Source organism: Pezoporus flaviventris, unplaced genomic scaffold, assembly GCF_033815535.1.
Source record: "Pezoporus flaviventris isolate CSIRO_AGI_PZ_B2104156 unplaced genomic scaffold, CSIRO_AGI_Pfla_v1 ptg000031l, whole genome shotgun sequence".
NCBI lineage: Eukaryota > Metazoa > Chordata > Aves > Psittaciformes > Psittacidae > Pezoporus > Pezoporus flaviventris.
In genome coordinates, this window is record NW_026892579.1 from 39,692,512 (window position 1) to 39,719,666 (window position 27,155).

General features: G+C 39.1%; 1 protein-coding gene across 3 annotated transcripts in view; it reads right to left on the reverse strand.

The window, feature by feature from the left end:
- Positions 1 to 27,155, reverse strand: part of MBOAT2 (membrane bound O-acyltransferase domain containing 2) — a 167,105-nt gene that overhangs the window by 20,819 nt on the left and 119,131 nt on the right. For all 3 annotated transcript variants that reach the window (XM_061460780.1, XM_061460779.1, XM_061460781.1), the window contains 2 exons: positions 9,340 to 9,435; positions 5,593 to 5,648 (listed from right to left, as the gene is read on the reverse strand). In XM_061460780.1, coding sequence (XP_061316764.1) covers positions 5,593 to 5,648; positions 9,340 to 9,435 — 152 coding nt within the window. The remainder of the gene's footprint in view (positions 1 to 5,592; positions 5,649 to 9,339; positions 9,436 to 27,155) is intronic.

Below are 27,155 nucleotides of genomic sequence, written 5' to 3' on the forward strand. Positions count from 1 at the left end.
TGCATTACAATGATAATCTTAAACATGGAGATCATATCAGAGGCTCTTTTGTAATTCCAGTCAATTTTGAGGTTGTGAAATGGATCACCAGCTGAGCACAAATGCATGCCATTATTAAATAGTTTAAGACCTGAAGACAGGCAGACAATAATAGTTTTAACTGTTACTAGTACATCAGCAGGAATAGAAGCAAACAGATAAAGATGCCAGTTGAGTAAAAATGCAAAGAAACTACAAAAAGCATGAAAAATAAGAAGTCTTGATATCCAGAGAGCCATGCAAGCAAACACCGGTCCAGAACAACACTTGAAGAGCTCGAAGGGGAGAAATACAATACAATTCTCTAAAACACTAATGTACATGGCACTGCAATCAAAGTTATTTGGTAACAGATACTGAAACAATAATGACTATGCTGTCGCTAACACAAGAGGGAGCACCTAAGAAAAAGAAAATAGATCAAGAGACAAGTGGAGAGAGCATTAGAAGGCACTCCCAGACATAAGAAGAAATCAAGTTCCCAAAAATACAGATCCACACATCATGGCAGTTTCACCGACATAATTAACAGACAAATTAGAGAAAAACATTCTTGGTTAAACAGCTGCAACTTTCTTGTTATAATACCAGCATTTATAAAGTGGAGATGGGTCATGGCCACCTATCAAAAATCCATACGAGTATCTAGTCCTACATACATAATTGCCCACCTCTGTCTCAAGAGTTGTTCAGTTTTTCTCTTGCTCATACCTTCCCAAATACACTTTTTAAAAGATATAATAACAATAATAATAAAGCCTATTCAAAATCAGAAACGTGCATTAACAGTTTATGAGACATTTCCATAAAGATAACAATATTCTTAACTGACCACCTCTCACTACAACAAAGAATCCCCACTTAATCACAGAAGCTGACCAAAACACAGTATGTTCCTTTTTACCCCAGGCTCATGTTGTGACAGTCAGCAATTCAGCCTGGTAATCCTGTTTTGGTTTTGTAGGTATTTATTTAAAATAAATTTGGAATATCACATCTCATGTACCAAAATACATAAGCTGATCAGTGCTTCAGTACATCCACATTTCCAGCCTTTGAGCCAGAGCAGACCAATACTAAAGTTGTCTGCAAGCCTTTAGAGCGATGCAGTGTCTTTCTGCTGAATAAGGGAACTATTTGCCTCTGATAAAAATGAAATAATTGAGTTAACTGAAAATAAAGGAGAAACACTTATATCAACTCAATCAAGAAACATTCTTCAGTACTTCTGACACTATTACATTGCTCAGGAACAGCTAACAATACCACTACCATTAATGTAATAGCAGGTACTGCACATTGGTTGGGACTGCTCATTAGCCGCAAACCAGCAAGAAATTTGTTTTCTAATTTACATAATAATAAAAAAGACCTTAAAAACCTCCCAGGTGCATGGTGTAGCATCCCAACTAATACAGTGCTTGCACATGAGTTCTTCTAACATCACCTTTCTTTTTCCTCTTCTCCTTCCCATTTTCCATTTATTTTATCTGTCCATTGAAATCTCTCTCCTCTCAGGGGGCATACTAGACAGAGGCTATGCTTTCATTATTTTGCAGGGAGAAATAGGCCCTAATAGCCTATTTGGAAATCTTACAGCTTTGTAATAGTAGAATAGCAATATGAGGAAAAACAGCATAAAATAATCCAGGCATTGGCCTAATAGCTTGATGTTGGAACAAAGTAAACGAGACCTAAAATACTGGTGAAGGACTTGCCTTTAACCACAGTTCACCAATTATCAATCAAACTAAACTGCAGAGGTAAAAAAAGTCATTTGAGTTGCGTATTCCCTGTACTTTCTCTCCTTTCAGTTCTCACAGTAAACGCAGTGCCTTACTAAATCAGTATCTACTCTGATGCTTATAAAAATGGAGAGCACCAGATACATAGGAGGAAATAATAATTAGGAGGGAAAAAAAAACAGCAAGCAGTACTCCAGGAAAAACACATTTTAAAAATTAGCAACTACAGAGCTGAAACACCGGGGCGCAGGGGATGGGAGAAGGAGACACAGGAACAAAGAGTTTATTTCTTTTTGCGGTCGGAAAGCATATGAGCAGCCGCTGGGAACGAAGAAGCAGCTGACAGAACAGAAGGGTGTTATGGTTCTGGTTTCTTACCTGTATCTAGCCACACATATTTATGGAAAAATGCAATGAAAAAAAGCTTTTGAATAATTAAATTTCATGTTTTGTAGAGCAGTACTGAACTTGCCTTCAAAGTTTTATGTATTATTTAGTTTAATTAAATAAATAAGAAAAAGTTTGGAGGAAGCTGTGAGAAGATTTTTTTCCCTTTTAAATATCAAATATCAAGTCTAACATTCCCTAGTCATGCAGGCTGAATTGCTTGGAGATTCAAAAATAAATACATTGCAAACTCCAGAACTTCAATGGGTTATGAATATAAACATCTGAAGAGACTCTTTAAGATTCATTAAGCACTAGAATTAAAAACAAGCTGCCAAAGCGCATAGAGATTAGAGAGGTTAGATTTGGATATGGGCCTTTTCCTGTAAAGATCCATCATCTCGTGCAGAATTGCAGTAAAATGAGTGAGGCTCTGTGGGGATGACTAGGTTGTAAGCAAAAAGAGAAAATGCTATATGAACTCATTGCAAGATGCAGAGTGGCAGTATCTCTCTTCTCCCCTGCTTAACTGCTAGTACGTTAAAATAGCAAAAGCTTCCTTACTTGCCACCATCTCCTAGCTAGAAATTTCTTGTGCAAGTATAATCCTCCAATTTATAGCCCTTCTAACCTGCACCTGTAGACAAGGCCCTTACTTCTAGAGTAACTGCAACGCAACTTTGATTTTCCAAAATATGCTAGTCTTAAATTTTATGGCAATTCAGAATATAGGATCTGAAGCAAAAAAAAGTTCTTCTCCCTTAATTCTGCCATTAGCCGAAAGTGTTGCATAAATAAATCTAAATGACATAAAGTATGAGTACTGCCACAAGCAGTCTCCAAATAATGCAAAAACCTTTCTGCCTTTGAATATATACACGTGTAACGCTGAAGATAACCAACAAGAAATACAAGGCAAATTTTAATATATTGACTGCTCATTTTTGGCAGCATTCATTAAAGTAACAAGAAACTCTAAGAAGGCAAGAATGATCAAGGGCTTCAGTCCCAAATGTCAGAGTACACCAAAGACGTACTCCAAACTTACTCATGTAAACCTGTGATCCATGCAACCTTCTGAAGTCAGCATTACACAGCAAGCTTAAAATGATCTATGCAACTTGCATAGAATTTTCCTGCTTAAACTCCCTTGTCCACACTAAGTGCACAGGGATGTAACAGTTCTAGCGATAGTTATTTATTTATGGGATTCCGTACTGGTGTTCAACTTGGAATTAGCTAGACAGACTCTTTACTATGCAGCATGAGTGAACAGTCTTCATCATTACATCCAGTTCTCTTCAGGACTTTCAAATCTAACACTAAAACCAGCTGAACACAACAAACAGGCTGCCAGGAAAAGATCGAGTTCAGATGTCTCTTTACCACAAAGCCACCCTAACTACAACCAGAGTTTTGAAGCCTACCAAGATCTTCCAAGATCACAAACACCTTTCTTTCAGCTCTTTACTTTCATTACCTCTCCTTGGACATGCATAAAAAACAAGGCGAGCAGAAAATAAAGTAATTTGTAATTAATATAGCCAAGCTGATATGACTACAGGCTCAGAGTACCATTAATCACTTTTACTGATATTCAACATTTTCTCCTCGCCCATCAGTATATGTCAAAGTATTTTCCAGGGCAAGCATGGACCTTCATACAGTGAACAAAACCCCACTGACAGCAGGCTTGTTTTCAATGATTTCTCATGATGGACCCCTTTTAAGTTGTCTATGGTTAAAAATCATTGCTTCAGTATAATATCCATTTCCCCTTTACATCTTTTCTTTGCATCTCCTGACACCAAACCAGGAGTTGCTCCTGAATTCACATTGGTCACATCAACTTTTGAAAGTCACGTTCACACTGTGCTCCCAGCAATGGCCATCATCCAACCCAAGGACAACTGCAATCAGAGACAGTTTTCCAATATAGTATCAGCTACACCCCACGGGCTGACAAAGACTCAAAAGGATATCTGATACGAGGTCAGCAAGGAACAGAATTCCAAGGTTTATCCTCAGAATTCAATCACATCTACAAGAAATTTAGACAGAAAGTAAATTGGGCTTATGAGGAAAACAGAAATTGTCTGAGTTAATATAAGTAGGGAACAAAAAAATAGACTGGTTTGTGTAGGAAGTTAAGAATACACCTAATTAAATGAAAAATTTGTTTCAAGATTACCAGGAACACTCACATGCTTTTCCCATACCACAACTCCACTACCTGTGTATGATGTCAGCAAATTGAGAACAGCTCTTTCCCCAAGCAAAATAATACGAGAAAGCATTTATCTTTGATACTAGAATTATTACTTCCTCATAATAAGCTGTTCCATCTAGCTTGTGTACTCTGTAGTCTATTTGATTATAGTTTGCAAGACAAATACTTCTGAATAATTTTCTTTGGAAGTTAAACATCAACTAGATATTAAACATCAACCAGCATTATTTATTTTGATTCCTACAAGAATTCTTACAAAAATAGCTTTCCCCACTTTTCATATTCATCTGTGCTGTTTCCTACAGGCTTCTCTAGACAGTGTTGACAAGAATGGAAACAAAATGGAACACCAACAGCACTAAAGCTAGGATGTATACGAGACAAAAACATATTAAACTCCACACATAATGTTACTAAAGACATTTCAGAAGAACAGGTGGCTTGATCCAGGTGGCTGGGGCTACACTCCCAAATCTTCAACCAGCAGCTGGAGCTCCAAGTGATTCAAGCTAATTAGCAAGATTTATTAGATGGTATTATCAAACATTAAAATGAAAATTACCCCTTTGAATTTAAAGGTAACTAAACATTTAGATACCCTACCCAGGAAAACCCACAGTAGGATTCATTTTTGTCATAACTAGAGCCCACTTATCTGACGTATAAATCCGAAGGGAGAAAAGACAGAAACATAGTTAGATAATCTCCCTGTTCACACTGACAAGTTAGTAGCAAGTGTAATTATGATAATAAACAAAATGAAGCACATGATGAAAATCAGCATACATGGCACATATTAGACTTCTAAGAGGTGCTCAATGACTGAAGTGACACGTACTTTTCCTAGCAACCTGTCAGCAACAATGATCTCCAAATTTATTCAGCCGATTCTCAGGATCAATATGCCAGCCCAAAATAATGTCAGTGGTCTTCCGTCACTGGTCCCAGAAGTGCCATTTGTCTTCTGATAAATAGTATCTTCTGCACAATGTAAGCATTTTCAGAGCTTTTGCAGCATCTGTGCAACATTTCCTGGCACTTCATTAGCAAGCATCTAAAGAGTCAACTGAGACACAAAAACATATTTTGTCCTAACACACACACTGGACTAAAGTAACTCACTGACTCATGACTAACTTTCCTAAAATGTATTTGCTATGGATAATTAAACACAGTTCAAAGAAATCTTACCATCATGAATCTCAAATGCCAAACTAGTGATCTTCTGTGTAATTATCATCATTGGACTGTTTTAAGAAAAGAAAGAATAAATTAGAAAAAAGTTCAGCTTTTCTTTCACAGGTAAACATCAGGGAAAGCGTATGTTAATAGTCCAGGTTAGTTACTCTCAACTGGAAGATTTTCAACGCAAGGATAAAGTGATTAGTCTCTGGAGCTCCAACCATTTCAGATTTTTCAATGCAATGAAAATAATTTAATCCTTAGATGCAGTATTTGATAACCTCTGCCTTTTATCGCAGTGTTAGGTTCCACAAACATAGTCAGTGTTTCAGATCTATTTTCCACTAACAGTTTAATTTTTTTTTACAGTGGGAAGAGTAAAGAAAAAAGGGCAATCAGAGCAATTAAGTACATTGTAAATTACTGCAGCACTAAGGAAAGGACAATAAAAATATACCAATGTTGAAAAATATTATACATTATTTAGATATTCAGACCACTTCCACTGTTTCTACTAACACTCAGTCCTATGCTTAATTTTTCCATCTAGAATTATTATTTGCTTCAAGTAAACACATCTGGCAAAACAAAACCCCAGTACAATTTATGTTGGAGCCCACATAAGAGAGTTCAGTTTGTTCTGAGTTTGGTACACTTGAGCAGATCTTAAACTGTCCAAGATACATTCTTCCCTACCTAAACAAGTCAGCTTTATATTGAGAAATTATACAATCTTCACAGTACTTAAGAGCTCTTGACTGATGCAAATCCCAGCACTGAGAACCCCTTAACTGGGGGCAAAGAGAGGATGGGGGAGAGCATGAAGTAAATTATTAGAATTTAAAAATTTAACTTTGGAATCAGATCTCAAAAATGCATCAGGGACTCTGTATTTACCTCATAGCTTCTGAACTGGAGACCAAACAAAACAATGATACTGTAGGATAGGCATATAGTTTTGTTCAAGTCTTTTGACTGCAGTTGGCCTTTTTTAGAACATATTAAAGTTGGCACAGAAAAACAAATCCAACAGCCATCAAGTTCTCCTTCACTGACAGGGAAATGCCAGTGTTCTGCCAGATGGCTCAGTCTGACAAATTCAGTTTTTTTAATGTTATGGCTATTTCAAAACACACAATACTTTCAGTCCTCCAAATGCAATCAAGGAAAAAGGGTTTTCCCTACTGTATTATCAGTGCCCCAAAATCCTGACACTAAGACTACAATGACAGGCAAGGGTCAGCAAGGAAAGAAACACTAAACAAAACCAGACAGTCTGGAAATCCCTCATATCTCTTTCTACCATTTAAGCTGCAGACTTGCCTGGTGCTGGCAGAAATCATCAACTGATTCTGAACATAATGGGTGGTCCTTCTGTAAGTGGACATGTGACAGCATGGATCCTGCCTGGTGGAAGGATGGAGCCCAGGAGGAGTTCTGTCAGACCTCGTATTAATTCTAGCGGCACTGATGCATCTGTCATTGTTATCATAGCAGACCCCAGTGTTCTTTCGCTTCTCAAGTGGCTATTCCAGTATCATCAAGGATTTGGCTGAGGAGCAACAATCTAGACACTAAAAGAGGAAGAGTCCTTCTGGGAACAGGAAGGCTGGGAACCAGAATTTTAATGATCCGTTTTAGGTGCTGGCAGAAAGGCAAGAAGGCACTGGAAGCCTTACTGGCAGCTGGGATCTGTTAGTACTGCAGCCAGGACCACTCAACCCTGCACAAGCAATTGCACCTCCAGCACGAGGTCTTCTCCACTGTTTCCATTGTCAGTGCACTGATACCTTCCTTTAAACATTTTGCAGATTCTCTGGGACACCTCAGGTGGGTATGGCATGCTAGGAGAAATATCTACATAAACAGATATTCAAAGCTCTTCTGGGACCAACTACTAGACAAATCCATGCCAACATCTTTGCAAGAACTTGCTGGTGCTGGGGTTCAGCCGCTGGTTAGGCAACTTTTATAATTTACTTGAGCTAATTTCTCTTCCCCTAGAACTAGAGAAAACTGGCAGAAAATAGCCCTTTCAGTTCATCTTCTTTCTCCCCCTGTTTTGGAAGTAATCTCTGTCTCAGGCCTCAAGGGAGCAGTCCAGTATATGCCAGATGCATACATCAAGGTCCCAAACTAGTGCATGAAAAGATGGTTTAAATTAGGCAGCTCAAACATACAATCAGAGAGATGGATCTAGGCTTCAGAACAGTTCTATCCAGAGCACAGATCTCTTAAATATTTGAATGTGTTCAGACCTAGTAGAAATCTGAGCCAACACCAAACCAAGAGTCACATTTGAGCAATGATGTGCTCAAGCTCTACTGATAGTTTTGGGAGCAGCAACAAACAAGTGCAATTATACTGTTTCTGGAGTAAGCTCAGAGCTTTGATCCCTGCCAAGGTTACACATTTTGGCCCTATAGTGAACTGGAAGGGGCAGCATTTGGCTTACAGTTTCATTTGTAATGGTGAAGGTTTAATATAACCCTAATCAGTGAACCTAACTTTAAAGTGCTTTTATGCATATATCTATGCTGCAAACTCTCATTATAGCCAGTGGAGATGTAGCAATAGTCAGAGGCATTTGGCAAGTGACCCAGTTCACACTAAGGTTGAGCTTAGTGGTAGGGCAGCTGAAATGCCCTTCAGGCTCTACTGTCTACATCAGTCAGATGTCCACTGACTACAATTGGAACTTGGATATGTGGCTTGAAGGTAGACACTTGGATGTAGGAGTAAACATAGAAAGATGTTTCAGAAGGAAAGGTCCAGCTAAACATGACAGAAAAGACAAACTTAACCATAAAGCTTTTGGATTCAGCCTACAAGTTAAGTTTCTGGACTACATACTTGTTATCAATGAAGGCTGAAAAGCAACAAGGCTACCAAGGCTACCAAGCACAGCTCCACTACACAATACAGGTAATACTAAACTACAAAGACCACTGACATTCATAGTATTCCTGAAAGTATTTACTGCACTGTTTTAAGCAGACTAGCAAACACTCTCCCCCAAAAATCCATTCTCTCCTTTAAATCACCAAAAGCACAATCACAGTGGCAAACATTTATAGGAAATGTTGTGCTTCGGTTCCTTGTGACTGAAGTAAGAAAGAATCACCAGTTGTGTTGTTTTACTTTCCCTACTTAATTCTGTTTTGCTCCTAATTACTGCTCAAGTCAAATACAGGTTTAAGCTCATGATATAAAATCAGAGCACATATCGACAAAGCTTTCTGTTTCCAAGGGCTGTGTGACTGTTCCACCACACAGGTGCCTCTTTCCTTAGCTTTCCCCTTCTGGAACATGTAACAAAACCAAAAAAGAAAGAAGCTAAACAGCTAAATTCAATAAAACATTCCAATTTTCCTCACAAAGTGGTATCAGACTGTGCCAGGCACACGAGTACATCAGATACAATTCAAGATTCATCATGTTGTCACAGGTGGTAACAGAGTTTTAGGAGAAAAAAGTAAAAGCAAAAAAATCATGCACCAAATCCTTTACGGCCTTCAGACAGGAACAGCAGGCAACAGACAAGGCACCAATGGTTCTGACAAGACACAACTGCTCCCCATAGTCTCAATTTGCATGATTAAAGCATAGCTACTTATATATTTTTATGTGTACAAAGACATAAGCACACACCCAGCTTTCTCACAAAGGTTAAAAGGTTGACACGCTTAACTTGGAAAAAACCCAGGTACACCAGCAATCAGGAGGACAAGATGGAAAGATTATTTTTGTCCTTACCCAGAAAAATCAGCGGAGTACTGTCCGTAATCAAAGATATAGACTCTAGTAATTTGGCACACAGTGAGGTATCCCAAAGCAAAAACAAAGCAATACCTGGAAATGGAAAAATAAGCTTTTCAGTTAAAAACCATTAACATTTCGCCATTGAACAAACTACCATTTCAGTTTACATCATTGGAGTGTGTAATTACACCTTCATTCTGGTTGGGCTTTTTTGGCAGTATTTATTCTATGCAAGCACAACAACTTATTTTTAATAATACTGTGTACAGTACTCACAAATTCTATTGTCATTAGCCAAAATATTTACTTCCATAATAAACCAGGGTATTTACAATTTCAAGTACCACTGTAAAAACTGGAAGTCCTATAAAGAGAAAATTAATCTGTAAAGTTGGGGGTTTTTTAGTTCAAAGTTAATTTTTCTCTGAGCATAAAAATGTGGCAAATTACACATCAAACAATTTCAATTAAATGTATTTCTATACATTCAAAATTCAGCACCACGAATCCCACTGCTGCTCTTTCCAAAGGAACTGGAAAAGGTAATTTTCAAGTACAACTATTAAAAGACATCCAAGTGAAAAAGGAAGAGGATGCCTTCATGCCTCTTGTGGAAGCTGATCCTCAGCAAATTAAGAACCACCTTACACAAGTATTGTAAATTTAATTTCACATGTAATTTTTTCAGGTCAGGGTTGGGATTCCCCGGCCTTTTTAACATGTACATCTGCACACTAGTGAGAACTGATTTGCCAGTACACCTCACAAAACCTGCCAGACATTCTCCACAGTTAAAAAGAATGGAGAATGCCAGCGGCAACTTAACTAATCCCGTAGGACTTTATGTATGAACTTCACAGTCTTGAAGATTTCCAGATAACTTGGGAAACATTCATGGTAATGTAATCAACCGCTTGTGTCATGTTCACAAGACTAATGTGCAACCCCTACAGCAGACCATACTAGACATTCAGAATTCATACACCAAATGGAAAATCATGACTAGGACTTGTGTGAAACAGTGAGGGACACTACAGGAAGACCTTGGAACATGCTTTTCCTTCCTTTCCTAATAAGTATTTTTGCCAAAAAAAGTCTCAATGTAAATAATTCTAAGTCTTGGAAGTTACTCTTTAATCTGAAAGTTGCTGTACAGAACACTTGCAGTTTAACCTTTAATTAGGAGTTGTGCTAAATATAAATCATGTCACATGTTAAAACATCCAACCTCCAAATTACAGATTACCTTATATATCAGTAGCTTCATTAAACCACACATTCTTTTTTGGGGAAAAAAGCCCCAAAATAAAACAAATCAAACATGTTTAGGGTGCCTGTTTTAGCAACAGATTCTTTTCTGTTTTCATAAATATTAATAATCCACAAACAGTATTATATTGGGTGGCTAATTGGTACGAAAGTATAATCAGAATCCAACAAAATTACAAAATAATTGGCTTATATATTAAATTATTTCAGCAAGAGAAATAATTTAACACAATGAAATGGGTACGTAGAGGACTGCAGGTATCAGGAACGTGGTACAACGTAGAACTCTAAAATTTTGGGAATTAAAATTTTTCTCAGCTATTTTAAGAAAACCTTCCCACCCCACCACCCCCCAAATCCCAACAAACAAAACCCAGGTTTCACACGGATGAGGAGTATGTGGGTTCTATTTGCCCACACTGCAATCAGTCCCAGTTCTTCCATTCACTAAAAATTCAGTATGATTTTCAGCTTTACCAACCTCTTGATTTACATGCTCAACAACCCCAGATTAAAAGTAACTCATTATGTGCAGATAACTACGTGCTCAGCCACAGATACCATACTAAGCAGCCAAGAAAAAAACACACTGTAGTTCTCTTGAAGAGCATCTCATTTTACCCCCACTGACAAGATCATGTATTCATTAACAGTAGTCTATTCACAGTATATTATATAAAATATTATATATCACAGTATCACAGTATCACAGTATGTTAGAGATTGGAAGGGACCTCGAAAGATCATCTAGTCCAATCCCCCTGCCGGAGCAGGAACACCTAGATAATGTTACACAGGAATGCGTCCAGGCGGGTTTTGAATGTCTCCAGGGAAGGAGACTCCACAACCTCCCTGGGCAGCCTGTTCCAGTGTTCTGTCACCCTCACTGAGAAGAAGTTTCTTCTCAAGTTTAAGTGGAACCTCTTGTGTTCCAGTTTGTACCCATTACCCCTTGTCCTATCATTGTTTGCCACTGAGTAGAGCCTGGCTCCGTCCTCGTGACACTCCCCCTTTATATATTTATAGACACTGATAAGGTCACCCCTCAGTCTCCTCTTCTCCAAACTATAGAGACCCAGCTCCCTCAGTCTTTCCTCATAAGGGAGATGCTCCACTCCCCTAATCATCTTCGTTGCCCTGCGCTGGACTCTCTCCAGCAGCTCCCTGTCCTTCTTGAACTGAGGGGCCCAGAACTGGACACAATACTCCAGATGCGGTCTCACCAGGGCAGAGTAGAGGGGAAGGAGGACCTCTCTCGACCTACTAACCACCGCCCTTCTAATACACCCCAGGGTGCCATTGGCCTTCTTAGCCACAAGGGCACAGTGTTGGCTCATGGTCATCCTGTCGTCCACTAGGACCCCCAGGTCCCTCTCCCCTACACTGCTCTCTAACAGGTCATTCCCCAACCTATACTGGAACCTGGGGTTGTTCCTGCCCAGATGCAGGACTCTACACTTTCCCTTGTTATATTTCATCAAGTTACTCCCTGCCCAGCTCTCCAGCCTATCCAGGTCTCGCTGGATGGCAGCACAGCCTTCTGGCGTGTCAGCCACTCCTCCCAGCTTAGTGTCATCAGCAAACTTGCTGATAGTACACTCAATTCCCTCATCTAAATCATTGATGAATATATTAAATAATACCGGTCCCAGTACTGACCCTTGAGGCACTCCACTAGTTACAGGCCTCCAACTAGACTCAGCCCCATAGACTACAACTCTCTGGCTTCTCTCCTTCAGCCAGTTCGCAGTCCACCTCACTATATTTATATATATTATATATTTATATATATTATATATAATATGTATATATATTTATATATATCTATAATAGTATATATAGCGTATATATATACTACATATATATATAAAATAGTCTAAAATAAACAGAATTGCAAAAGAATCTAAATACAGCTTTCATAAAGTGCTATCCATAGCAGGAATACCTACTTTGTTAGGATAAGAAACACCCTGTGTTATTAGGTCCAGACCCTCAGATGGAAGAAAACAGACAGCAGTTTCTACCTCATATAGTTTATGTTTTAAAACATTTATGCTGTAGTTAAACAAGATATCACAAAGACTTCCTTTTGCAAGCAGGAAGGATATGCTGGTAAGTACAACTGAAACAAAACTAATGAATACCCCATTCATTAGTAAAGCACTGAGAAGTCAGAAAACCTTAGGTTCTTTTCTATATAGTTACTATGATACAATCCTATTGAACGTGCAACTCCAAATTCCTATTTTGCTGAAGAAACACATCATTATTCCAGATATCTTTTAAAAGCTTGGCATTCAAGTTTAAGATACATCCGGTCATTTTACTTATTGCATACCTTCCACGTGCTGCACTCGAGAAGCATGTGCATTTCCCCAGTTATTCTCCATGCATCCAAGTGTTTCATAAAACTTACATTCCTCTTTAAAATGAATTTTGTGACACTCAATGTTACCCCAGCTCTACATATATGAGGAAATTGAGAAACAGAGAGATTACATGGGTCTCAATACCAAGCTGGGGAGATGGAAGGTCAATTACTAGGCAAACTTATCTGTTATAAAGCTGACAGAACGGACATAACCAGTACATTTCAGTCACACATACACAAATCTATTCTCAGGCGTTCCATGAAAGGTGAAGGACTGATTATATTTGTAGCTAATAGTAGTAGTTTAAATCACATTGTAGTGCCCTGCATTTAGGAATAGACTGAGGCAGCAATTCTACCCAATTACAGAACAGTGAAATGTACAGGGCAGTTAAAGGTTACTTCTTCATCTGCAGGTTCCTGTGGCTTAAATGCCTTCCAGCTTCTACAGCACGTTAACTTTCTGCAATGAAATGACTGGCTTGGAACATGAGGGAAGAGCAGTGGATATTGTCTACTGACTTCAGAAAAACTTTTGATGCTTGATATTCGCATGGACAAGCTGATGATGTACAGGGCTGGACGGGCAAACAGTCAAGTGGATTGAAAACAGGCTGAACGGCTGGGTCTAGAATGTGGTGACCAGTGGCACAAACTTGAATTGGAGGTCAGTAACCACCTGTGTAGCCCAGAGGTCAATACCGGGTCTGATCCTCTAACATCTTCATTTATGATTTGGATGATGGGGCAGAGTGCAGTCTCAGCAAGTTTGATAGTGACACTGCAGTGTGAAGAGTGGCAAATACACTAGAAGACCTTGCAATCATCCAAAAGAACCTTGGCAGATTGGAGAAATGAACTGACAAGAACCTCATGACAGTCAACAAGGGGAAGTGCAAAGTCCTGCACCTGGGGAAGAACAACACTAGGCACCGATGTATGCTGGTAGCCACCCAGCTGGAAAGCAGCTTGGCAGAAAAGGACCTGTGGGTCCTTGTGGTCACCAAGTTGAACATGAGGCAGCAACACATCCTTGCAGTCAAGAAGGCAAGAGGGAGGGACAGAGCTTTCCCAAAATCTTTCAAAAAAAAAAAAAAAAACACCAAAAAAAAACCAAACCACCACCAAACCACAACATCATTTGCTATGACACTTGAGCAAGAGCCCAGCTGGCACCTTGCCTCAAGGAAGCCAGAAACATCTGTCAGATCTAGCATCTGCTATCCTTCACAATACCCTCTTCCAAATCAAAACCTATGAAAAGCCCAGGTAGTAAAAACAGTGAGAAAATTGACACATCCTTTCTTGCCTTCATGATTATACAGCATTTCTCTGGTTTTGGAGTATGCTGACCAAAATGTCAGCCACATGGGTACTTCCAGATTTCCTGGAAATAAACGTTAGCCATCATGACTGACATGGGGCAATTTTTCACAATTCAGTTAATATCCATGCTGAAGTTGTAGAGCAGAAATGGAGGAAAAATAAAAGGCAGCTTAAGCTCCTCACTGAGATTCCAGATTCCACTGGACAATCTAAACCAAAATCTGTCTCCCCACAGAGCAGTGAAACTTGTGTTTGGTGAATAAAACATAGCAACAACTGTGAATTTTAGCTATCTTCCAACTATGTGAGCCACCAGCTTCAAGTTACACACAGCTTGGAAGACTTCAATTTTGCAACTGACGAGGAAAAGACAGGGTCTTGCAACCCATACAATGCTTTTCACCTTCCAAGTGCATCTCTGCATATTAGCCATGACACATTACATCCCTTGTTGATGTAGATCAGGGAAAGTTCAGCAATACGTTCTCCCTGCACGAGACAAAGTTTACAACAGCTTGCGTCATTCCTGTTGTTTCTCCTGCAGGTTTGTGGTGTAACTTGCTCACCATCTTCACTCTCATACAAATCCAGCTTTACCTGAAAAAACTTAAAACAGATCCCAAAGCGCTTTGAAAACTTTAAGTATTCTTACTGCTTCTTACCCTCTTCAAAGACTCATTCTCCAAAACCACCCCTTAAATCAGAAAATTGAGTGAGGTTTTACAGAGCTCATCAACCTGAAGTTTCACCCAACTACAATACAATTAATTACAAGCTGTATATGAATGCAATGGTTTTACCCAAGGCTAAGTTTTTTCCTCCAGAAAAGCAATTGGTCTTAAAAGTCAAAGTTACTCTACACCTGCTACTTGGTGAATAATGTATTTAGTATGTTCTATCCATAAAATTCTACCATTCCTTTAAAAGAAACATACCAACTAAACTAGTTTAAAAAGTATATTCTAATATGTTATACATCAATTATAACTTATAACATACTACATAGACACAACACATAGAAAACACTAAGTAAGCAACCTCTCCAAGTAGTACTCTACAGAAAGTGCACATCAAGAGAATTCCATTTTAAAAAAGAACCTACTAGCAAAGAAAATACATTACTCTGTATTATTATTTCTTGTCCAGTCATCTTGTCAAATAACATTAATCAACAGAATTAAGGGTTTCTTACCTGCATATATAAAGCCAAAAAGATTCCTTATATCTGTATGTATACATACATACATACACACACACACAGATACACAGGCTTCAGTTTTTTCACATGAACCTTCTTTCAGTTTCCAGCTTAACATATATTTTCTATCATACTTTCTACTGCTAAACAGGAGTAGCTACATTAAATAGATTTCTGAAGTACCCTTCACAAAACCTCAGCCTCATCCTTGTGCTATCCTTCTTTTTTGTCACTCCTACAAGTTTAGCAGTCAACAGAACATCCACACCAGCACTGCTCATCTACTTCAGTGCAAAACAGTCTGATTTTGTTTGAACAGCTGATTATTTTTTCCCTACAGGCAAAGCCTTTTTATCCAGTGTTGCATTATAAATTTATTCCACGTGATACACCTACCATCCTGCCCACCACATCGTCTATGACAGAGAAGGACATAAAGGCCCCACACAACTGGCAGTACTAGGTCAGGGAAGCCTCCATCTAGCCCAGGATCCAGGACTGTGTCCTCCCCAAAGCAGCAGCTAAAACTCAGATGCCCAAGAAAGCAGATGAGCACAGAAACTACTTCCCAACGCTCTCCCAGACTCAAACCATCAACACCTTGGAAGAGCTGAATTCAAACATGGCAACCATGCATGTAATAACCCTCAGCATACTACACCTCTACCAAATGTTTGCTCCAAAGCACACATCTCTGTCACCCTTTCTTGCTCCAAACACACTCGGGAAAGATCTGTTGATTTCTGTATTTTCAGCATAGCTACGTACAAATTTGATAGCACAGAATGAGCCAGGAGAACCTGCTTATATAAAGGTGTCATAGCTTTATATTCTGTGGTTTAACAGCAGAACCTCCAGCTTTTACCCATGTTCCTCAGAAACTTTCGGTTGCAAGCTAAGAAAGAAAAAGAGCAGGTTATTTTTAGAGCTTAGTATCTGCTGATGGGCAAGCCAGGCTGCACACAGGCCCAGGCAAACCATAACAGCCATTAGCAGATTGTATTTACATAAGCACATGAGAGACTTGCATTTTTGTTTAATTTTACCCTTTTGGGGCACTCAGCATAAAAATATTTTGTCAAGCACCTACCATACCTATCTCCATTTGCACAAAATGCATCAAAAATAGAACTGTGACCTTGACAAAGACATGCTTTGGGAGATGTCATAGCAGCTTCTGCTGTTTTAGGCTCTTCCCATGCAGTGGAAGGACAACACCAGAGAATGCCATTTTCTGGAAGAAAGTTAAATAAACCAATCAACACAGGGCACCTTTTCACCAGTTAGTTGGCACACATGGATTTTAGCCTTGAAATGAAGGTTTCATGTCAAGATCTACTCCTCCATTATGTTAGTAAATAACACTTTTTTAAAACATGTAATTATTCAGTTTCAGAAGGCAGCCCTGTCCACCATGTAACATTACACTGCTTTGATTTTTAGGAAAGATGATACAATAGCCTCTAAGTTTTCCCATGTCCTGTGCTGAAATCTGTTGCCTGTATTGGTTTGTTTGGTTTTCCTACTGCTGTGGCAACATTAAAAAACATTAAAAATAAAATTGTCCCTAGTGTCAGAACTGAATTTTTACCACAATGCAGCTACATTGTTTTAATTCTAATGAGCAGAATTAGTTTTCACTATTCACACAGAGAAACTCAACTCTAAGCAGTTAGAACATACAGTAGTTGTTTGCAAAACTTCAGAGGGGAAAACACACATCAAGTAAAAAGGTCCAAAAAGCCAAAGCTAAACATCTATCTAATTCTGTAATTATCACTCATAAGCCAATACAAATATGATTGGAATTAGCCAAGTTTTGATTAAGAATCACAAGGTAAGCTAACCTGCCCCAACCTCCTGTTGATACACCAAGAAGAGACTCCTATTTACACAATTCCTGTTCAAACTATGGATGCACCACTGACATACATTGGTGTTACTCACAAAATTGACCAGTTTTATTAAGTAGTCAGTAACAGACTCGGCGCGTGTGGTCTTAACCAAGTCCCAGCCCTCCCTGTAACTCAAGAAACCACTCTAAAATGTGAGCAGTAGTAATCCTTTAGAGCCAGTTGGATGCCTTCTGATCCACGCAGTCTAGTTTGTCCTTTCTGATTACTTCAAGCAGAGACTCAAAATGCACTGAACAAGCAAACAAACCAAAATATAAAAGCAGACTGCCTGTGAGCCCACTTCCAGAGAAGAAAGCGCTCATATCATCCTGCTTTGGTAACAAGCAATACCAGCTATCCCACCCCTCTGCAACCCTCAGTGGAAGATTTTTGGGTCTCAGAGCCACTTTAAAGCAAATTTAACAAGTGGACAGTTTTCCAACACTTAGATGCAACAAGGGTGTATAGTGATAGAACAAGAGGGAATGGCTTGACACCCAAAGAGGGCAGATTTAGATGAGATATGAAGAAAGAATTCTTCACTATGAGGGTGGCGAGGCACTAGCACGGGTTGCCCAGGGAAGCTATGGATGCCCCTGGAAGCGTTCAAGGCCAGGTTGCATGAGTCTTTGAGCAACCTGGTCTGGCGGAAGGTGTCCCTGCCCATAACATGGGGGTTGGAACTAGATAATCTTTAGGGTCTCTTCCACACCAAACCATTCTATGGCCAACAGTCCTACACAGCATATGGCACAAGGGCTGCATGTGGCCTCCGATGCCACTTGCTTGACCTGCCTATTGCTGTGGCACAGTGGCTTGCTAGGTGGACACCATGTACCGGCCATGCATTAGGCCCACACCTCTGGATCACGTGTCTACACTGGGTTTTGCTCAGCCAGTAGAGAAAAAGCTATCCAGGTCCATCAGTTTCCTGCATAGAATCAGTCACACAAAGCCCTGGGATGTAAGGTTTCATTAGCTCCATTGCTGCTGAAGCATTTGCAATGTTTTTGCTGGTTTTGTTTACTACAGATTTACTGTAGAGGTTATCACTCCCCTAATGTATTTTGATGCTCTGCTACATAATGGCAACATATTGGCTTAGTAAAGTAGATCTTGAATCAAGCTAAATTACACAATCATTCCATTTATAGCTACAGGCCATATTCCAAATGCAACATTAATATATGACAAATACAACACAAACATTCTTGTCAAAAATGAGTACTAGAACTTTATATTTTCCACATGCTCCCTCAGTTTACATTGTCTCACTTTCCAGCCTCTCACCCTACTCCCTCCAAATATGGAACATCTCAAGGACAAGGAGATCAGATTCAGGCTCTTGTACAAGGGAGAAACATCATCTATAACTAAATGGTGGGGGGAGAGAGGAGGAAAGAGGGTGTTTCCCTGGGATGGAATAACATGTTGCGCACTTCATTTTTACTGTAAGTCTCCAAAGGAACATAGATCAGGAAGAGTCAGAATAGAAAAATTGATTTTATCCCTTATCAAATTCAAAACCAAGAGCTGAAGCTGACCCTGTCCAAAACCTTAATGTTAAATGGAGATGAGACACAAGAGGTCACAAGTTCTCTCTCACTTGAAAAACCAGTGTGTCATATCAACCCCTATTTCTGCAATCACTTGAAAGTGTAACAGGAAACAATGCAGATAAGAGCACTAGATCTACCTTTTATAGTTTAAAAAGTTGCCAATAGCACATAGCACTTAAAAATACAAAACAAAGAAGAAAGCCTAACAGCTTCACAGCACAAAATAGGTGAAGGCAGAACTCCCTGATGCTGGAATTTGCCTTACAAACCCCAGATGAAAGGAGGAGACTCCTGACACATTTTCTGACAAAGATGAGTACTCACGGCAGCTATTTTATTTCTAAGTTCCACAAACACTTCTACACTAGTGCTGTGAATTTTCACCTGTTCACTCCTTTTTCTATATAATATTTGCCTAACTACATGATGTTTCAGCATCACAGCATGTAAGTGATTTTATCCTTCCTCTTTCTTCCATGTGATGCTGAAGTAACCTTTTAAACATCAGAATCATGTGCAGTATCTTTACTTCTGTAAACAAGCAGAAATTCAAAGCATGTAGGCAGAAATAGGCAGAGTTAAGTCTCTAGGAGCTAGGAAGCAACTGAACTTGTCGAATATTTTTAAGGAAATAAAGATGTTATTACAGAACATTGACAATAATAGGACTACTGTAAGCTCTAAAGTACAGCCCTACTAGGCATAATAGTTTAGCAAGTGTAAACATAAACTAATACAAAATTTTTTCAACACTAAATCATTTAATTTCAGTGGACCATACAGCTTCATGCAAGAACTCACTGCCAGTAAAACAGAACAAGCTCTCTGCTGGCAAAACCTTAGGGAAGTCAATCATTAAACTCGTTACTGCCGTCAGCTCGGTACTTGGCAAGTATCATCTTGGATAAAGATAAGAGGGAGCTGTTACTGCCATTCACCCACTCACCACCCTGTTTTAGCCACATACCCCCCCTTGTACCCCATGCACACCCCCATGTGCTGCAGCTATTGCTCCTTCTCAGCTGCAAAGCTGATTTCCAGCTGCCTCAGCCCCCCAAAGCTCTGCTGCAACACCACATCCTTGCCTGGAGACACACCACCTGACAAAGAAACAGCGCAACTGCAACAGCACCGGGAGAGAGGGGGAAGCTTTGCTCACTCATGAGGTGATGCCAGCTGGAATTTTGTGTTCAGCCAGCCAGGAGACATTTTCAGCATGTGTTAAGGATGGCAGCAGCTGGGAAACATACGGGATATGATTTGCTGAGAAGGTAGCAGTGCAGCCAGAATCAGTGCGTAGGGCTGCTAGCGGATTAATAAACAACTCAAATCCCTGCAAGGTGGAGTATGCAAAGTGAAAGGCCACAGGAGTCAAATTTAGTTACAGGAACAGAATATGTGAATTATTCCAATACAAAAGAAAAGGCAGGAGTTTGTGTTAACAACCTAACACAGCTGCATTTCCTTTTAAAATTATTCTGAAAACAAAACACCCTCTTTTACAGAGGAACTATATCAGAGGGGGTGATGGCTCTCTGTTTCCCACCCTATTTTCCTGCTTGGCCTTCAGGAAGGAATCAAACAGTTCTTTGATTTCAACGGGCCGCTGAGTCAACTGCAAGCTCCACAGCCAGTCTGACTGCACCAGAGCTGCAGCCCTATTCCTTCCCAAGCTATCTACATCATCTTGCACTCGGACACATATCTCAAGCAGCACAACAGCTGGAATAAAAGCTTTCTGAAAAATCTGATTGTCTTAAAACATAACTTAAATGAAATATCTGCTTTGCTCCAACACTTAACATTCCTTTAACCTGGAAAGATGGAAAGAGCAATCCTTTTGGGTGACTTGGTTCATTTCTGTCTAATTTTCTGCCCCCCCTCCTCTCAGCTAAGTTAAGTACCACAATCACACAACAGTTTTCTATCTTCTACATCCTTTAATCAATGCATGGCCACGCATGTAACAGTCACATGATGCATCAACTTCATCACTGTCACAGTTATTGTCATATGTTCCTGCAGAATCACATGCAGAGATCAAAGTCGGCTGTCTCCTGCTCCCAGCCAGGAGAAAACCTGTGGGTAGGTCCCTTTTCTTTGCTCTATGGTGAAGACTGACACCAGTTACAGGATGGCAACTTCTATTTTCATGCAGATTTCTCTTCTCCCACATGACAGAAACACTATTGACTAATTCCAGGGATGAATTTGAGATACTCCACAAAGAGTGTGATATGCAACAGAAATGACATGGCAAAACACCAATCCAAAGCAGAAGTGAACTCTGTGCATAATGGTTATTTGTAGTCCTACTGTACATGCATAAAGAAATACCTCAGACTGATGGCTAGGAAGAATCAGTACCTGTAGACTGCTGCATGCAAGCACACAGGGAACCCAGTATGAGAAAAGCTTTGCATTTACCTCTGGAACATTTTTCCTTCTTCCAGTTAACAATGGGAAGCCAAAAAAAGAAACTTAATTACTCAATGACAGTCCAAGTCATGGCACGATCTCTCATGGGAGTGTCATGCATTAACCCCAGGCAAACAATAATTATTCACAGTTACATTTATGATCTCTAAGCAACCATATTCTCAGAATATTTATTTATATATTGCACAAGTTTATGATTATATAAACTATGCCTTTTTTTAGTTTTTATTTACTTGGATGCTGTCTTGATCCTATCTCCATACATGTTTGAAGTTCACTGCATTTTCAGCCTACGCTAGCTGCTGAAATGCTTGAACTCTGCTTTGTAATCTCCCTGTTCTTCAGTTACGGTGTACAAAACCACTTGTGTCTGTGATCTTTTAATGGCTTCAAAATCTTCCCTCTAATGCCTAGAGCAATCAAATTATCTCACAATTAACTAAAAATAAAAAAATAAATTTAAAGAAAATCAGAATTGCTCCGTTTGTTCCCGACAGAAGAATCATGAGACCTATCCCTAACAACATACTGTATAAAATCAACTAGCAGAAACTCTGGTGTAGATTTAATCACAATATATACTAATGGAAGAGGCTACATTTCTGTACAAATGCGGTTTTCTTGTCAATGCTAAGATAGATAATGAATGTCAGGTTGTTCAATTACCCTTTGAGGTATGAAATCAAAATCATGAATTATTCACCTGTATGTACACCCATATTAGTGCTATTTGCCTATCAGTCCCCATCAAGGTGTTCCATTACCTTCTGAATTATTTTCTCATTTCCTAGAACTCACTACAGACCTCAACTTTCCAGTCACTGAGAAAAGTCATTTAAAACTCCCCCAGCGAAATAAACAATCAGTCTTACTTCAATATTTTCTTTCTCCCATCATTCAAACACTTCTCATACTCACTGACAACCTGGAAATTTCCTCATACTACTGGTTTCTTCTGTTTTTCAGAAGTAGGATGTGACCAAACACAAGGAGCCATTCTTTATGTGAGCTAAGACCATCTTCTTTTCCTCGTCACAAACAGGGCTTCCAAGGAAATGAACTTCTTGCTCCTGAATCTTTTGTAACACTGACTGATCAATGAATACCATCTGCTGCTGCTAGCAGGACTGCCTGGAGGCTACAAGTTACATACAAGGAAGGTATCCACAATCATTTTGCTAGCTCAAAGCTTCCTTTCTGAAAATTTTCATTATTTAAATTCCTTCATCCACAGGTAATATGAAAATTACAAGAGAATTCTGCAGAGGAATTTATGAATTTTAAACCTGATCTACAAAAAAAAGGCTGAGATTTTGTCTCAGATTTGTATTTTTCATGACTAGTACTAGTCTGAATTGGGAAATACACTCAGATTTCTTTTTAACCATAATTCTAGACCTTATGCAGTGAAAAACTCTGTATGTAGACTATTAACAGCCAAATATTATCACTTAGAAGTTTGTTAAACTTAGAGCAACAGTTAAGAAAGTAATTTACATAATAGTTTATACCTAATTTGTTCACAGCAAGAAATACATTACACACATATAGAAGCAGATTACTACTATTGCAGTGACAAAGGCCGCACCGCACATTAGGTAGTTCACCATAACACTGCTAAGCAGCCAGCACAAACAGGCAAAATAATCAGCAGCCTAGGAGACCCATCATAACTCATAGTACAACTACAAACGGGTGACTTAAACCAAGATTTACACATACAAGTATTCCTATTATATAGGTGGTTTTTAGGCATTCAAATTCCCATTGGATGAATTCTCAGAACCTTGACAATTAGAAGCTACACTTAAAGAGCTATTTCAATCTCTCCAACTGCCCCATCTATGAAACATGAATAGAAGCCCTTACCTAGTTCACAAGAGCATTTAATACTAAGTGCATTAAAGAGTACAGGAACACCCAAATACTAAACTTGTCTACTCTTCAAACCAAGTTTTGTTAGAAAGCACCCAGCATATATATAAATTCTGTTCAAGCTAAGTAAAATCACTACTTTTCAGATAGAAGAATACTTTTAATTCCACCCAAAGCATGTCCACATCAACCCTTAAAGCCTAAAAATAGTGTGATTGCCAGTCAGACAGAAATTTAGCATGCATCCAGAAGCTCCTATGCTGTACTTGCCAGGAATGTCAAGACTTTGAAAAATAACATACATTATAACAATCAAGACAAACTCATCTGTAACACAAGCACACAGTGCACGCTCTCCGATTATTCATTACTGTGATGCCTGGCACTGACACTGCAGTTAAGCTTCCTTTTGTGTTTCCATTAAAACCAAATCTGAAGAAAAATTTTAGCTAAAATGTGCATAGGAAAAACCAGTTTAACCTGTTTGGGGTTTATGACACTTCTTAGTGACTCAAGAATGTCAGGGGAAGTGGACTGTATCTTTTTAAGCAAAGACAATTTCATACTGGTTTGGCCACTGAAATCTGTAGGTATATCTACAGGCACAAAGTAGTGAGACCTCCCCCATGAGAGGTTTGAATCAGCTGTATTCTGTTCATATGGAACAGAACATATTGTCTTTATATGCCTATTTTTTGCCTTAGTTACTCGATTAACAGTTATGTTTTTAAGATGTGAATAAGTCTCACTGCTTGATCATAAGACCACCAGGTATTCGCCAGCCAGGGCTAAATTTGAATTACTATTCAGTACTCACTCCTAGCTCTGCAACCATTTATAATGCTCTTGCTCTACTAGTAATCAGTCTCAGACCTTGCAATGTTGGAATGGTTGAGAAAGCATTCTGTAAAGACAGTATTAGTCTGAAAACAAATTCTGTTTAGGCCTTTTTGTTACTTGGAAAATTTAAATCATATTAGTTTGAAAAAAATGTCAAGCTGGAATGCTTTTCAAACTTCTGCTAGGTGTTAGGGACTACTGTTTGCTGTTACACCATTTCACAGAGTCTTATGTCAGCACACACATTCAAACAAGCAGCAAGAGGAAGAAAAAAGTTGGTGGCAGTCTTGTGAGAAAAGCACATAATTAAACACAAGCAAACAGATTGCAATACTCATGTTTTGCTTCAGTGAGTTTAGCTGAATGCCAGGACCATGTCATACTTCATCTCCGGAGATGCAAAGATAACAAGAAAAGCATAGACTGAAAAAGGACGGGGAAAAAGCATCAACAGAAGTCATCATGAGAATAAGCAATCTACTTCGAGCAGCATCAACTATAAATGACACCTACCAGAGGGAACTTCAGTCTTGTCACAATTCACAGTAAATTAATTACTTAATAGCTAAGGAGAATAGTAGTAAACTTCTCAGGTTGGTTTACTTAAGTATTTTCAGTCTATATTCACTCTATCATGCCTTCATGAAGGATCTATCACACAGATCAGATATTTCTATTACAGCTGAAAGCAGCCTTCAGCTACTAATAAATTCAGATCAGTGACATTGCCAAAAATCAACAGTATTCCTTTTCCAGAGAAGGCATTTGTACATCATAAACGTATTAGCACACCTCTAGCCTAAACTCATTATTGACACTACATACAGACATGCCACACCTCTGCAATGACTCAGTTTAATTCGCAAAATGCTTACATTATTTCAACAGTGAAGCAAGCAATAAAACCTGTGAATGTAACAATATTGAAGAAAATATGTCCATGTGCCTCTTCTGAAATCTATGACTGCAGGATTAAAGGGACAAAGACAGTAACCCAAAAAAGTAGCTGTTCATCACTGCCCAAACCATACTGGACCACTGCAAAAACCATGAGACCAGACTGGCAAGGAAGAGAGGGAAACCTCTGATTATCAGAACTGCTATTAGAAGCCCACAGCTCTGTACTTTGTTAGCCTGAGGTATGTTTTATGAAGCAGTAATAAAATACGTTAACCACTGTCAATTTTAATTCAACGTGGACAATGAGGCATAGGGGAGGTTTTACTCCTCTAGGTCCACCTTCATCTTTTATACATCTACTCCTGTCTGATTATCAGCTTGAAAGACAAACAGCATTGGATGGTGACAGTTATGCAGACCAACAGGTTAAAGTCCTGAGTAACCTCACCTGAACCCATTGCTGACACTGCTTTGAGCATGGGGCTAGATCAGAAACTTCTTTAGGTCCCTGCCACCTAAAACTTCTTATTCTATGAGTTTGTACAGTTTATTTAACTGTTAATTTAACACTGTATGTAACTGTTGATTTTCTAAGATAAAATGTGGTAAGGGAAACAAGCCACTTTCTTCTACTAAAGTTTGACAACAAATAGTACATAGCTGTATTCCAATCATAAAATAATAATGCCTAACAGCTTTTTGCCCCCAAACAAGTTAATTTTCCTCAAGTAATCAAAATCCTTCCTCACACTTGTGAGAGAGGAGAGTTGTGCAAGAGTCCCATAGGGTGCAGGGTGAAACAGACCTTACTGAAGGAAGTTACATCACAGTGATCAATACTGGAGCACAGCTGAGATATTGCCACATGGGATAAATGCAACAGTAGTTTTGCACATAGTTTCACCTATATATATATACATATATATATGTCACCATATAAACTATAAACTAGTTGTATTTATTGAATTTTGCCAGAAGCACCAAGATTTAAAACCCCAGTATTTTAATGTGATAGCAGAAACATGTACCTCTTAAAATGTGAATTTAAATAGAAGATTCTATTGCACTGTAAGCATGACAGTTAAACCTCAGATTTCTCTTACTGGTCCAGATAATTCCTCTCAAATATCCGTTTTAAAATTGCAGAAGTCTGTAACTATGAAAGCAAATGTTTCATCTCAACCTTCAGTATAGGGGACAGATTGTAGAAAAACGCAGTTTTAATAAAGATGACAAATACTTGTAAAAGATACTTTGACAGAGTTAATTTGGGAAATGACAGGGGAGCATCAGGGAAGAAAAGACTCAAAAAGATTGCTTAATTTAATAACCATATAATCCCACCAGACACTACGATCTGCTGTGGGAAAACACCATTAAAGAAGTCTCCACACTTGCATGCCCCAAAACGCTTAGTCAAAGAAGGACAGAGTTATGCAAAGCACTGAGTTAGCCACAGTTTCAAAACTAAGTGTCTGGATTCTGCACCCTCCCCCCATCCCTTACAGAAAGCTTTCCAGAAGTGTTATAAAGGCTTTATTTTTATGGGGTGGAGGGAAGGACAGGGGATGGGACACAGACAGGTGGACACATAACAAAACCACATACACACGCATTACTAGAACAAGAACTAGAAGCTTACATTTAAAACAGAAAAATCTGAGAGCAAGTAGGGCAGGCAGAACAAAAAGCACATCCCTTCCTCTGTTCATTGTGTCCTTGGCAGACAGGCCCACACTTCCAGCCAATTCTACTATTTTCTGAACAGTGACAGGTTCTGCTCAATTACCCCAGTCCCTCGGATGCTCTCCCTCTCCCCTCCGAGACTCAGCCATCCGCTCCTGGCCCCTCACTGAGGCCTGACAGCCTCTAGATAAGCCATGAGCATCAGCAGCTCCCTCTGCAGCTCTCCTTTTGCCACCAGCAATTTCTGTCTCTTGGTCCTCAACCTACTCACAGGAAAAGGCAATTTCCCCCTTCATGCAAGAGATCCACCTATCCTTGTCTTAAAAGGAAGAAGCAACTCATGATGTATTTTGTACACTGCAATTATTTTGGTATTTCTCAGGCATTTTTGTTTTACATAAAAGATCAACCCAATGGTACAGTTAACTCACAGTATCCTTGTCAGGAGCAGA